At 44.7% G+C, this 14,693-nt stretch overlaps 1 protein-coding gene across 4 annotated transcripts in view; it reads left to right on the top strand.

The window, feature by feature from the left end:
• The window catches only part of postn (periostin), a 74,919-nt gene that overhangs the window by 14,339 nt on the left and 45,887 nt on the right, over positions 1-14,693 (top strand). For all 4 annotated transcript variants that reach the window (XM_033022241.1, XM_033022239.1, XM_033022240.1 and 1 more), the window contains exons 3-4: positions 9,059-9,123; positions 12,771-12,928. In XM_033022241.1, coding sequence (XP_032878132.1) covers positions 9,059-9,123; positions 12,771-12,928 — 223 coding nt within the window. The remainder of the gene's footprint in view (positions 1-9,058; positions 9,124-12,770; positions 12,929-14,693) is intronic.

The raw sequence follows: 14,693 nt of genomic DNA, 5'->3' as shown, positions 1-14,693 counted from the left end.
GAACTGTCATCCTTAATTTTTAAGATTCTGTAAAAGACATTCCAGTCAAGGGCGGCACAGTGGTGCAGCGGCTAGACCCGCTGCCTCACAATCCAGAGACCCGGGTTCAATTCCAACTTCTGGTGTCGTCTGTGTGGAGTTTGCACGTTCTCGCAGTGACCACGTGGGTTTCCTCCAAGTGCTTTGGTTTCCTCCCACATCCCATGGATGTGCGGGATTGTAGGCTAATTAGCTTCTGTAAATTAGCTTTAACCGATATAAATACACAGTGGATTTGCAATTTAGTGAATAGCTTTATGCACTGTGCAATTAACTATCTTCACATTATACTGAGTGCTAAGTAAATTAGTGGTGGGATGTGGGAGGAAAAGGAAGGAAGAGAGATATTATAGAGGTGAATAAAATCATGAGGGGAATAGATAGGGCGAATGCACACACTTTTACCCAGTGTAGGGGAACCAAGAGCCATAGGTTTAAGGTGAGAAGGGAAAGATTTAAAAGGAACCTGAGGGGCAACTTGTCACACAGAGGGAGGTGGGTGTATGGAACAAGCGCCAGAGAAGGTAGTTGAGGTAGGTACTACGACATAATTTAAAAGACAGGCACAAAGATTGGAAAAGTTTAGAGGGGTAAAAAACGACATCAAGTGCTGGAGTAACTCAGTGGGTCAGGCAGCATCTCTGGAGAACATGGATCGGTGATGTTTCGAGTCGCAACCTTTCTTCAGACTGATGGTGGTGGGGTAAAGCCTGGTGAGTGATAGGTGGATACAGGTGGTGGTGGGAGGGGGGTTATTGGCAGATGGGTGGATAAAGTCCAGAGATGAAAAGACAAAAAGTGTGAGATAGGAGAGAAGAGGTAGCAATCGTGAGGCCAGAGGAAGGAATATGGTTGGAAGGGGAAAGGGGAGAGATGGGTACGAGACTTGTGCCTTGTGAGGCACAGGGTAAAGTGGGGGGGGGGGGGGGGGGGGGGGGGGGAGGGGCGGAGAAAGTTTGTATGTGGATAGTTACCTAAAAATTGAAGAATTCAATGTTCCTACCATTGGGTTTTGGGCTTTCCAAGCAAAATATGAGGTGCTGTTCCTCCAGCTTGTGTGTTGACTCACTCTGACAATGGACCAAATGTGGGCAAATGAGACTAGCCTACATGAGGCATCTTGGTCGGCATGGACGGGTTGGGCCGAAGGGCCTGGTTCCGTCTTCTAAGTTTCTGTGTATGATTATGAGTTTATAATGAGCTGTTTTTATGTCCTCTGCACATAACAATAGACAATAGTCAATAGTCAATAGTCAATTTATTTATTTAGCGAATGCAAAGTCCTTGAGGCAACTGCTTGGCTAAAGGACTTTGCATTCGCTAAATAAATAAATAGGTGCAGGAGGAGGCCATTCGGCCCTTCAAGCCAGTACTGCCATTCAACCTGATCATGGCTGATCACCCACAATCAGTACCCCGTTCCTGCCTTCTCCCCATATCCCCCGTCTCAGCTATCTTTAAGAGCCCTTTCAAGCTATCTTGAAAGTATCCGGAGAACCTGCCTCCACCGCTCACTGAGGCAGAGAATTCCACAGACTCACAACTCTCTGTGCGAAAAAGTGTTACCTCATCTCCGTTCTAAATGGCTTACCCTTTATTCTTAAACTGTGGCCCCTGGTTCTGGACTCCCCCAACATCGGGAACATGTTTCCTGCCTCCAGCGTGTTCAAACCCTTAATAATCTTATATGTTGCAATAAAATTCCCTCTCATCCTTCTAAATTCCAGAGTTTACAAGCCCAGCCGCTCCATTCTCTCAGCGTATGACATTCCCGCCATCACAGGAATTAACCTTGTAAACCTACGCTGCACTCCCTCAACAGCAAGAATGCCCTTCCTCAAATTAGGGGACCATTGCCATTTGTGATGTTTAGATTTGTTTATTATTGTTGCGCGTACCAAGATACAGTGAAAAGCTTTTTTATTGCGTGCCGTCCAGTCAGCAAAAAGACTACATATGACTAAATGTACAGATACAGGATAAAATATATAATGTTTAGTGCAAAATAAAGTGCAGTAAAGTCCTATTAAAGATAGTGTTTGGGTGCCAATGAGGTAGTTGGTCGGTCAGGACTGCTCTCAGTTTGGTGATAGGATGGTTCAGTTACCGGATAATAATAATAGTGTTTAATTTAGTTTAGTTTAATTCAGAGGTACAGTGTGGATTCAGGCCCTTCGGCCCACTGACCAGTGATCACCCCGTACACTAACACAAAAGACAATTTACAATTTCGACCAAAGCCAATTAACCTACAAACCTGCACGTCTTTGGAGTGCGGGAGTAAACCAGAGCACCCGGAGAAAACCCACACGGTCACAGGGAAAACGTACAGACAGCGCCCGTAGTCAGGATCGAACCTTGGTCTCTGACGATGTACTCTACCTCAGTGCCACCATGCTGCCCTGTTCTGCTCAATAACCTTTACCACACCCAGGTCTGCTATATTTACTTGCATCATTTTCCAAAGAAAGTCCCAATTGAAAAGTAAATGTGACCGGTGTCTCACAACGCCCAGCTTCTCACAATGAAATTGAATTGTCTGGAATGTGGTCGATCAGTGAACCTAATCACCAGCGGTTACACAAACAGCTCAAAGGAGAATCATTTGTTTGCACTTCTGAGCACTGACTTTTTTGTGCGTGATACCAAACAGTGACTTATTTGTCTCGCAGCTGAGTTATCTTGCAGCTGTCTTTTCTTTTGATCAGAGGTTGTGCTGTATTAGGCGTATGCTTGTGTGTGTAACTAAAGAGTCTGATTGGGCTTTGTGTGCTAAACCAGCTCCCACCTGCAGGCCATGAGTTTAAGAAGGAACTGCAGATGCTGGAAGATCGAAGGTACACAAAAATGCTGGAGAAACTCAGCGGGTGCAGCAGCATCTATGGAGCGAAGGAAATAGGCGACGTTTCGGGCCGAAACCCTTCTTCAGACTGATGGGGGGTGGGGGGGAGAAGGAAGGAAAAAGGGAGGAGGAGGAGCCCGAGGGCGGGGGGATGGGAGGAGACAGCTCGAGGGTTAAGGAAGGGGAGGGGACAGTAAGGGCTAGCAAAACTGGGAGAATTCAACGTTCATGCCATCCGGACGCAAGCAACCCAGGCGGAATATGAGGTGCTGTTCCTCCAATTTCCGGTGTTGCTCACTCTGGCAATGGAGGAGACCCAGGACAGAGAGGTCGGATTGGGAATGGGAGGAGGAGTTGGAAGTGCTGAGCCACCGGGAGTTCAGGTAGGTTATTGCGGACTGAGCGGAGGTGTTCGGCGAAATGATCGCCCAACCTCCGCTTAGTCTCCCCGATGTAAATCAGCTGACATCTAGAGCAGCGGATGCAGTAGATGAGGTTGTAGGAGATACAGGTGAACCTTTGTCGTACCTGGAACGACTGCTTGGATCCTTGAATGGAGTCGAGGGGGGAGGTGAAGGGACAGGTGTTGCATTTCTTGCGGTTGCAACTGAAAGTGCCCGGGGAGGGGGTGGTACGGGAGGGAAGGGAAGACTTGACAAGGGAGTTGCGGAGGGAGCGGTCTTTGCGGAAGGCAGACATAGGGGGAGATGGGAAGATGTGGCAAGTGGTGGGGTAACATTGGAGGTGGCGGAAATGGCGGAGGATTATTTGTTGTATTTGCCGGCTGGTGGGGTGAAAGGTGAGGACTAGGGGGACTCTGCCCTTGTTGCGAGTGCGGGGATGGGGAGAGAGAGCAGTGTTGCGGGGTATGGATGAGACCCTGGTGCGGGCCTCATCTATGGCGGCTGAGGGGAATCCCCGTTCCCTGAAGAACAAGGACATTTCCGATGCCCTGGTGTGGAACGTCTCATCCTGGGAGCAGATGCGGCGTATGCGGAGGAATTGGGAGTAGGGGATGGAGTCTTTACAGGGGGCAGGGTGGGAAGACGTGTAGTCCAGATAGCCATGTGAGTCAGTTGGTTTGTAGTGTATGTCGGTCAGAAGTCTGTCCCCTGCGATGTAGATGGTGAGGTCAAGGAATGGTAGGGAAGTGTCGGAAATGGTCTAGGTGTATTGGAGTGCCGGATGGAAGTTGGTGGTGAAGTGGATGAAGTCAGTCAGTTGTGTGTGGGTGCAGGAGGTGGCCCCAAAGCAGTCGTCAATGCCATGAGTTTAAGTTGCTTTGTCGCAATGCCTGATTCACAAACACTCCATGTGCAATGAAAATGGTCCTGTGAATTCTACTTCACATACATTTCCCATTGTCGTATCTATAGATGTGTTATCTGATTAAATCCCGTCTGCCTCCACCATAGACATAACACTCAATTGTTGCTCTACGACTTAAGTGGTTCAGTGGAATGACTCATTCACTTTGAGCTTTAGAATTACTTGTGCAGGGCCTGGTTTAGTTCAAGTATAAAAGATGTCTGGAATAATCAACAGTGCTGTGAATATTATCTCTTTGTATTACGGGGCCACTTCAAGTGAGATTCTCAACTTGATTTGAGGATATTTTTGCTTGGTAGCATAAACATAGGAAATCTCGACTGCCTTTGTGACATGGATAACATTTGCCAACTGGAGGAAAATCATCCTGTATCACAGAGTCACGGAGACACGTAGATACAGAGACACAGAGTCACAGAGGCACAGTCACTGATACATAGTCACAGAGTCACGGAGTCACACAGACATACAGTCACAGTCATACAGCGTGGAAACAGTTCATTTGGCCTAACTTGCCCATGCCGACAAACATGCCCCATCTACACTTGATCCCATTTGCCCGCGTTTGGCCCATATCCCTCTAAACCCATCCTATCAATGCATCTGTCCAAATGTTTTTTAAACATTGTGATCGTACCTAACTTAACTACCTCCTCCGGCAGCTCGTTCCATAGACCTACCACCCTTAATACAAGTATGGCATTATTGAACATTAGATCACTAGTAGGCAAGTCATTTTTAATCAATGATTTTATTATTAAGCACAATCTTGACTTTATCTTTTTAACAGAAACATGGTTAAGTGTAAATAATAGTGACACCGTTTTGATTGAATCAGCACCTCCCGGTTTTATTTTTATAAATGAAGCCAGAATACACAGAAAAGGAGGTGGAGTCGCCATTTTTTATAAAGAGACTTTACAATGCAAGAAAATGTCCTGTGGAAATTTCAACTCCTTCGAATATGTCGCTGCTCAGCTGAGTTCTCCCCAGCGAACAATACTTTTAACTATTTACAGGCCACCAAAATATGATGCACAGTTTTTTGATGAGATTGCCAAATTACTGTCCATTGTATGCATTGATTTCGATTGTGTTGTCTTAGTGGGTGATTTTAATATTCACATAGATAATGCAGAGGATGGAGGTACAAAAGAGCTCCTGAACATTTTGGACAACTTTGGACTTAATCAGCATGTAACAGAGCCGACTCACAATAGGGGGCATATATTGGATCTGATTATTTCCAAGGGTCTTGACATTTCTGATGTTATGGTGACTGATGTTGCTCTTTCCGATCACCACTGTGTATTTTTTAAAACGACCATCTCTGCTAGCAGTATCATAAAAGAACCAGAGGTGATCGAAAGGCACTGTATCAATGAAAACACCGGCACATTGTTTATTCAGGCCTATACACCACCACCAACTCTGCCCTCGGCCTCTGTCGATGACCTTGTGGATGGTTTTAGCTCCAATGTTATGACTCTTATGGATGCTATTGCACCACTAAAGACCAAGGTTTTATCTGGAAGGAAAAAGTCACCATGGAGAAATGCCACAGCAGTGAGATCCCAAAGAACAAAGTGTAGACAGGCCGAACGTAGGTGGCGAAAAACCAAACTACAGGTCCACTACGACATCTACAAAGACAACCTCCGTATATATAATCAGGAATTGAAAGGGGCAAGGCAGTCCTTTTTCTCAGAGGTTATCAACAAAAATAATAATTCCCGCACCCTGTTTGCCGTTGTCGATAGACTGACAAACCCTTCATCATCAGTCCCTCCTGAGCTCCTGTCCAGCAAGTCGTGCAATGACTTTGCAGATTTCTTCACCGATAAAATTCTGAAGATAAGACAAACAATGTCTAGCTCCACCTCAGGGAACATGGCTTTGTCACCTATGCCTCCAGATTCACTAATGTATCTACAACATTTTAAACTTTTAGATTGTGCATCTCTGACTGAAACTGTTCAACAGCTAAAGTCCACAACCTGCTGTCTTGATCTGCTGCCCACAAGCTTCTTTAAAAATATTTTTAACAGTGTTGCACCAGAAGTACTGAACATAGTAAACACTTCCCTTCAATCGGGGCATTTTCCCAAAGCCTTAAAAACAGCAGTGATCAAGCCCCTATTGAAGAAGCCTAATTTAGATGCCTCAGCTATGAGCAACTACAGGCCCATATCTAATTTAGCATTTTTGGCAAAGATTATTGAAAGGGTAGTTTACCAACACATTTACAGCTTTATGACCCAAAACAATATTTTTAATGTTTTCCAGTCGGGATTTCGGCCACATCACAGCACCGAGACTGCACTCACTAAGGTCCTAAACGACATACATCTAAACAGTGATGCATCAAAAGCTTCAGTTTTGGTACTTCTAGATCTCAGTGCTGCTTTTGATACGGTGGACCACAACATACTGCTTGACAGACTGGAGAAGTGGGTGGGACTCTCTGGTTCTGTGCTGGACTGGTTCAAATCTTACTTGAAAGATCGGGATTATTTAGTTTCCCTTGGTAATTTTGAATCAGAACGTACAAAACTCACATGCGGGGTTCCTCAGGGCTCCATTCTTGGACCCATTTTGTTCAACATTTATATGCTCCCCCTAGCTCAGATCATAGAGCATTTTAACATATCCTACCACACTTATGCCGATGACACACAACTATATATCGCAGTGTCACCACATGACCATAGTCCCCTACACTCACTGAGCCAGTGTGTCAAACATATCAATGAGTGGATGAACCAGAACTTCCTCCAGCTCAATGCAAATAAGACAGAAATTATTGTCTTTGGTCCCAAAAAAACAAGGCTAGAGGTGAGTGCTCAACTCGACTCAATTGCACTGAAAACCACAGACAAAGCCAGAAACCTTGGTGTAGTTATGGACTCGGATTTGAATTTTAACAGCCATATAAAGACCATTACCAGATCTGCCTATTACCATCTAAAAAATATTGCAAGAATCAAGGGATTTCTGTCCAAAGAAGACACTGAAAAACTTGTTCATGCATATATTTTTAGTAGGTTAGATTATTGTAATGGCATCTTTACAGGTCTCAATACAAAATCAATTAAACAACTGCAGCTTATCCAAAATGCCGCTGCCAGAGTCTTGACCAACACCAAGAAAATGGACCACATTACACCTGTCCTTAAATCTTTGCACTGGCTCCCAGTGTGTAAGAGGATAGATTTTAAAATTCTGTTACTGACCTACAAGGCACTGAATGGTCTTGGTCCAAAATACATCTCTGACCTACTTGTTGTATATGAGACGCCTAGACTCCTCAGGTCTTCAGGGACAGGTTTACTCTGTGTTCCCAGGGTCAGAACTAAAAAGGCTGAAGCAGCATTGGGTTTTTATGCTCCACACCTGTGGAACAAGCTCCCTGAACACCTGAGGTGTGCACAGACTGTAAGCGCATTTAAATCAGGCCTAAAAACACTGTTGTTTACTATAGCTTTTCCATAGCCCGACATGCAGGTAATCTTAACCGTCTAATTTTAACCCTTTTATGTGCTTTTTAAAATCGTTTTATTATTTCATTAACGTTGTTTTATTATTCATACATTTGTCGTATTGCTTATTTTGCAATTTTTAATTATTGACTATTTTATTTTTTCTTTCCTGTAAAGCACCTTGAATTGCTGTTTGCACGAATGGTGCTATACAAATACATTTGCCTTGCGTTGCCTTACCTTGCCTCTGTGTAAAAATGTTGCCCCTCAGGTTCCTAGTAAATCTTTCGCCCTTCACCTTAAACCTATGTCCTCTTGTTCTGGATTCCCCAACTCTGAGTAAAAGCCTCTACATTAACCCTATCTATTCCCTATCTGTGGCTGTATTATTTATTAAAGTTAAGTACGATAATTTCGGGCAACATCTTTTCTGAGGGTATATTTAACAGTGCTACAAAGTGACACAGGGTAGAGGAATCATAAACTAGAGGACATAGGTTTAAGGTGAGATGGGGAAAAGATTTAATAGGAACCCGCTGAGATACTCCTGCACTTTGTGTCTATTTTTGTAAACCAGCATCTCCAGTTCCTTGTTTCTCCTTTTTGAAGCTTCGTAAGATGTCTATACTCTCGGAGATAAGCACAAAGTGCTGGAGTAACTCAGTGGGTCAGGCAGCATCTCTGGAGAAAAAGGATGGGTAACGTTTTGGACCGGACCCCTTCTTCAGACTTCTGAAGGTCTGTTAAACATTTCCAACCCAAAACGTCACCCGTTCTTTCTCTCCACAGATGCTGTCTGACCCGTTGAGTTACTCCAGCACTTTGTGTCTGTCTTTGGTATATGACAGCAACTGGAGTTCCTTCCAACGCACTTTCTATATTATTGGATATTTTTGGGTTGTTTACCCCTGGATTTAATGTTCATAAGTGATAGGAGCAGAATTAGGCCATTTGGCCCATCAAGCTCCACGATTCAATCATGGCTGATCTATCTCTCCCTCCTAACCCATTCACCTGTCCTCACAGTCCCATAACCTGTACTTATCAAGAATCTATCTATCTCTGCCTTAAAAATATCTCCATTGACTTGGCCTCCACAGCCTTCTGTGGCAAAGAATTCCACAGATTCACCACCCTCTAAAGAAATGTATCCTCATCTCCTTCCTAAAAGAACGTCCTTTAATTCTAAGGTTTTGTACTCTAGTTCTGGGTTCCCCCACTAGTGGAAACATCCTCTCCATATCCACTCTATCCAGGCCTTTCACAATTCAGTAAGTTTGAATGAGTTCCCCCGTCATCCTGCTAAACTTCAGTGAGTAGCCCAGTGCCGTCGAGCGCTCATCGTATGTTCATTTGCTTTTACCTGCAGACTCGTCCTGTATGAATGTTGCCCGGGTTACATGAGGCTGGATGGTGGGCGCGGATGCCCAGCAGGTAATTAAATGTTACCATGTTAGATATTTAGCTCGGTCCATTCCGAGTGAGACAGGTCGAGTAATTTCTGCAGCGTTGCCATCTTGCAGATGGTCTATTCTGAAAATTCCTTCTTGACTATTAGAAAGGCTCAGCTCTTGGTTGATTGAAAGATACAGCATCGTTCCAGCCCGAAACGTCACCTATCTGTGTTCTCCAGAGATGCTGCCTGACCCGCTGCGTTACTCCTGCACTTTGTGTCCTTCCGCATAGAAGCAGACCCTTCAGCCCACTGAGTCCATGACAATCATTGATTACCCATTCACGTTAGTTCTATGTTACCTCACTTTCTCATCAACTCTCTACACACTAGAGGCAATTTTACTTAGGACCAATTAACCTCCAAACCTGCACATCTTTGGAATGTGGGAAAAACCGGAACACCCAGGGAAAACCCACACGGTCACAAGGAGAATGTGCAAACTCCACACAGACAGCACCCAAGGTTGTCATCGAACCTGGGTCTCTGGCACTTTAAGGCAGCATTCTATACATTGTCAATTAACCTCTACAGGTCTAAACGCCAGTCCTTTTGCCATGAAGGCCAGTAAGCCACTTGCTCTCTTAAATGTTAAATGAGTCTGAAGAAGGAACCTGACCCAAAACATCGCCTATCCATATCCAGATGCTGCCTGACCCGCTGAGTCACTCCAGCGCTCTTGGTCTTCCCACAGAATAGGGAGTTGCATTGGGATTGGAGAAGACGTGACCGAATCCTTTATAAACAGAGCTAATAGATTCATACATAGAAGTACCTACTAGAGAAGGGGTGGTGCTGGACCTCCTGTTAGGAAATGCGACGGGTCAGGTGGCAGAGGTATGCGTTGGGGAACAGTTCGGGACCAGTGATCACAATACCATTAGTTTCAATATAATTATGGAGAGGGTCAGAACTGGACCTAGGGTTGAGGTTTTTGATTGGAGAAGGCTAACTTTGATGAGATGCGAAAGGATTTAAAAGGAGTAAATTGGGACATTTTGTTTTATGGGAAGGATGTAGAAGAGAAATGGAGTACATTTAAAGGTGACATTTTAAGAGTACAGAATCTTTATGTCCCTGTTCGGTTGAAAGGAAATAGTAAAAATCGGAAAGAGCCATGGTTTTCAAGGGAAATTGGACACGGTTCGGAAAAAGAGGGAGAACTACAATAATTATAGGCAGCATGGAGTAAATGAGGTGCTTGAGGAGTATAAAGAATGTAAAAAAAATCTTAAGAAAGAAATTAGAAAAGCTAAAAGAAGATATGAGGTTGCTTTGGCAAGTAAGGTGAACGTAAACCCAAAGGGTTTCTACAGCTATATTAATAGCAAAAGGATAACAAGGGATAAAATTGGTCCATTAGAGTCAGAGTGGACAGCTATCTGCAGAGCCAAAAGAGATGGGGGAGATATTGAACAATTTCTTTTCTTCGGTATTCACCAAGGAGAAGGATATTGAATTATGTGAGGTAAGGGAAACAAGTAGAGTAGCTATAGAAACTATGAGATTCAAAGAAGAGGAAGTACTGACACTTTTGAGAAATATAAAAGTGGATAAGTCTCCAGGTCCGGACAGGATATTCCCTAGGACATTGAGGGAAGTTAGTGTAGAAATAGCAGGGGCTATGACAGAAATGTTTCAAATGTCATTAGAAACGGGAATAGTGCCGGAGGATTGGCGTACTGCGCATGTTGTTCCATTGTTTAAAAAGGGGTCTAAGATTAAACCTAGCAATTATAGACCTGTTAGTTTGACGTCATTGGTGGGCAAATAAATGGAAAGGATACTTAGAGATAATATATATAAGCATCTGGATAAACAGGGTCTGATTAGGAACAGTCAACATGGATTTGTGCCTGGAAGGTCATGTTTGACTAATCTTCTTGAATTTTTTGAAGAGGTTACTCGGGAAATTGATGAGGGTAAAGCAGTGGATGTTGTATATATGGACTTCAGTAAGGCCTTTGACAAGGTTCCTCATGGAAGGTTGGTTAAGAAGGTTCAATGGTTGGGTATTAATGCTGGAGTAGCAAGATGGATTCAACAGTGGCTGAATGGGAGATGCCAGAGAGTAATGGTGGATGGTTGTTTGTCAGGTTGGAGGCCAGTGACTAGTGGGGTGCCACAGGGATCTGTGTTGGGTCCACTGTTGTTTGTCATGTACATCAATGATCTGGATGATGGTGTGGTAAATTGGATTAGTAAGTATGCAGATGATACTAAGATAGGTGGGGTTGTGGAAAATGAAGTAGATTTTCAAAGTCTACAGAGAGATTTATGCCAGTTGGAAGAGTGGACTGAAAGATGGCAGATGGAGTTTAATGCTGATAAGTGTGAGGTGCTACATCTTGGCAGGACAAATCAAAATAGGACGTACATGGTAAATGGTAGGGAATTGAAGAATGCAGGTGAACAGAGGGATCTGGGAATAACTGTGCACAGTTCCCTGAAAGTGGAATCTCATGTAGATAGGGTGGTAAAGAAAGCTTTTGGTGTGCTGGCCTTTATAAATCAGAGCATTGAGTATAGAAGTTGGGATGTAATGTTAAAATTGTACAAGGCATTGGTGAGGCCAATTCTGGAGTATGGGGTACAATTTTGGTCGCCTAATTATAGGAAGGATGTCAACAAAATAAGAGTACAGAGGAGATTTACTAGAATGTTGCCTGGGTTTCAGCAACTAAGTTACAGAGAAAGGTTGAACAAGTTAGGGCTTTATTCTTTGGAGCGCAGAAGGTTAAGGGGGGACTTGATAGAGGTCTTTAAAATTATGAGAGGGATAGACAGAGTTGACGTGGATAAGCTTTTCCCACTGAGAGTAGGGAAGATTCAAACAAGGGGACATGACTTGCGAATTAAGGGACAGAAGTTTAGGGGTAACATGAGGGGGAACTTCTTTACTTAGAGAGTGGTGGCTGTGTGGAATGAGCTTCCAGTGAAGGTGGTGGAGGCAGGTTCGTTTTTATCATTTAAAAATAAATTGGATAGTTATATGGACGGGAAAGGAATGGAGGGTTATGGTCTGAGCGCAGGTATATGGGACTAGGGGAGAATACGTGTTCGGCACGGACTAGAAGGGTCGAGATGGCCTGTTTCCGTGCTGTAATTGTTATATGGTTATATGGTTATACAGCACGCAAACAGGCCCATCGGCCCAACTTACCCATGCCAACCAAGATGCCCCATCTACGCTATTCCGATTTGCTTGCGCTTGGCCCATATCCCTCTAAACCATTCCTATCCATGTAGCTGTGAATATATCCTTTACATGTTGTTATTGTACCTGCCTCAACTATCTCCTCGGGCAGCCCGTTGTGCAATTGAAACTGCTAAAATTAAGTGTAGGAAGGAACTGCAGATGCTGGTTTACACCAAAGATAGACAAAATGCTGGAGTAACTCAGCGGGACAGGCAGCATCTCTGGAGAGAAGGAATGGGTGACGTTTTGGGTCGAGACTCTTCTTCAGACTCATGCCTTCTTCAGAGACTTTCTCCCTTCAGTCTGAACAAGGGTCTCGACCCAATATCACATCTGCTAAAATTACGCTATTGATCAAAATGGTGCTCCGTTTTGTGTTGTCGTAAAATGATCGTCTTGATTGAAATGTTTCCTCCTCTATGTTTGCAGTCTCTCCTATCGACCATGTCTACGGTACATTGGCCATTGTAGGTGCCACAAACACACAGAATTATGCCGACAGATCGAACCTCAGACGGGAGATCGAAGGCGAGGGGACCTTCACAATCTTTGCCCCCAGTGATGATGCTTGGATGTTGCTCGATGCTGTAAGTCACCTCCAAATGACCTCCCACCTGTGGCGGCACCGTGGCTCAGCGGGTAGAGTTGCTGCCTTACAGCGCCAGAGACCCGGGTTCAATCCTAAGTACAGTGTTTGCACCTTCACCCTGTGACTGCGTGGGTTTTTATCGGGGGGGCTCCGGGTTTCCTCCCACACTCCATAGATGTGCAAGTGTGTAGGTTACTTGGCTTCTGTAAATTGTCCCTGGTGTGTAGCATAGAACAAGTGTAAACAGGTGATCGGTGGTCGGCGCAGACTCGGTGGGCCAAAGGGCCTGTTATCAAGCTGTATCTCCAAACTAAACTAATGTAAATAATAGCTTGCTACAACAGGGCAATTGTATTAGTGCAAAGGTGAGGTTGCTAGCTGAATATGGACAGTCAATTTGAACAGCTGCGGCTGTGAATTCCAATGCTCGGTGAGAGAACTAATCAATAGGTTCAGTAAGTACCATCCCTTCCCATTCCCACACTGACCGTTGTGTCCTGGACCTCCTCCATTGTCAGACTGAGGCCACATGCAAACTGTAGGAACAGCACCTCATATCCTGCTTGGCTTCAAGGATGATGCCAGGACATAGGGTGGAGCAGCTGGTAGAGATGCTGCCTCACAACCCCAGAGACCCGGGTTCAATCCTGACTACAGGTGCTGTCTGTACGTAGTATGTACATTCTTCCTGTGACCGTGTGGGTTTTCTCCGGGTTGCTCCGATTTCCTCCCACACTCCGATTTCCTCCCACACTTTGTAAGTTAAGTGGCTTCGATAAATGTAAATTGTCCTTTGTATGTAGGATAGTGTAGTGTATAGGGTGATCGCTGGTTGGAGCGGATTTGGTAGGCCGAAGGGCCAGTTTCCGCGCTGTATATCACAAAAGTCTCTCAAGACGTGAGGGCTTGAGGCAGGTTGGGCAGGCTAGGCATATCCCTCTAAAACTATCCTATCCATGTATCTGTCTAAATGTTTCTTAAAAGTTGTGATAATACCTGCATCAACTACCTCCTCCGGCAATACATTCCACATACCCACCACCTTTGTGTAAAAAAGTTGCTCCTCAGGTTCCTATTAAACCTTTCCCCTCTCACCTTAAACCGATGCCCTCTGGTTCTTGATTCCCCTCCCCTGGGTGAAAGACTTTGCAATCACACCATCTATTCCCCTCATGACTTTATACACCTCTATAAAATCATGCTTCAACCTCTTGGGCTCCAATGAATAAAGTCCTAGCCTGCCTAACCTCTCGCTGTAGCTCAGGCCCTCTTGTCCTGAAGGACTCAAGTCCATAGTTGGAAGTTAAATTAGAAATTCGAGGTGCAAGGGAATACTTTGGTGTTGCGCACGGCGGCACAGCGATAGAGTTGCTGCCTCACAGAGCCAGATACCCGGGTTTGATCCAGACCACAGGTGCTGTCTGTGTGGAGTTTGTATATTCTCACTGTGACTGTGTGGGTTTTCTCCGGGCGCTCTGGTTTCCTCCCACATTTCAAAGATGTACAGGTTTAGCTTCGGTAAAGTTTAACTTGTTCCTTGTGTGTCGGATTGTGTACGTGGTGATTGCTGGTCGGCGCGGACCTGGTAGGCCGAAAAGCATGTTTCAGAGCTTCCTCTCTCTAAAGGCTCAAGGGCCTGAGCTACAGGGAGAGGTTGGGTAGGCTAGGAGTTTTTTCCTTGGTGTGCAGGAGGGTGAGGTGTATGCAAGATGATGAGGGAAATAGAGAGAAATAGATAGGGTCTTTTACCCAGAGTAGGGGAA

The sequence above is a fragment of the Amblyraja radiata genome, chromosome 6, assembly GCF_010909765.2.
Source record: "Amblyraja radiata isolate CabotCenter1 chromosome 6, sAmbRad1.1.pri, whole genome shotgun sequence".
Taxonomy (NCBI): Eukaryota; Metazoa; Chordata; class Chondrichthyes; order Rajiformes; family Rajidae; genus Amblyraja; species Amblyraja radiata.
Note: the sequence above shows the minus strand (reverse complement) of the source record. Positions and strands in the feature narration are given on the sequence as shown.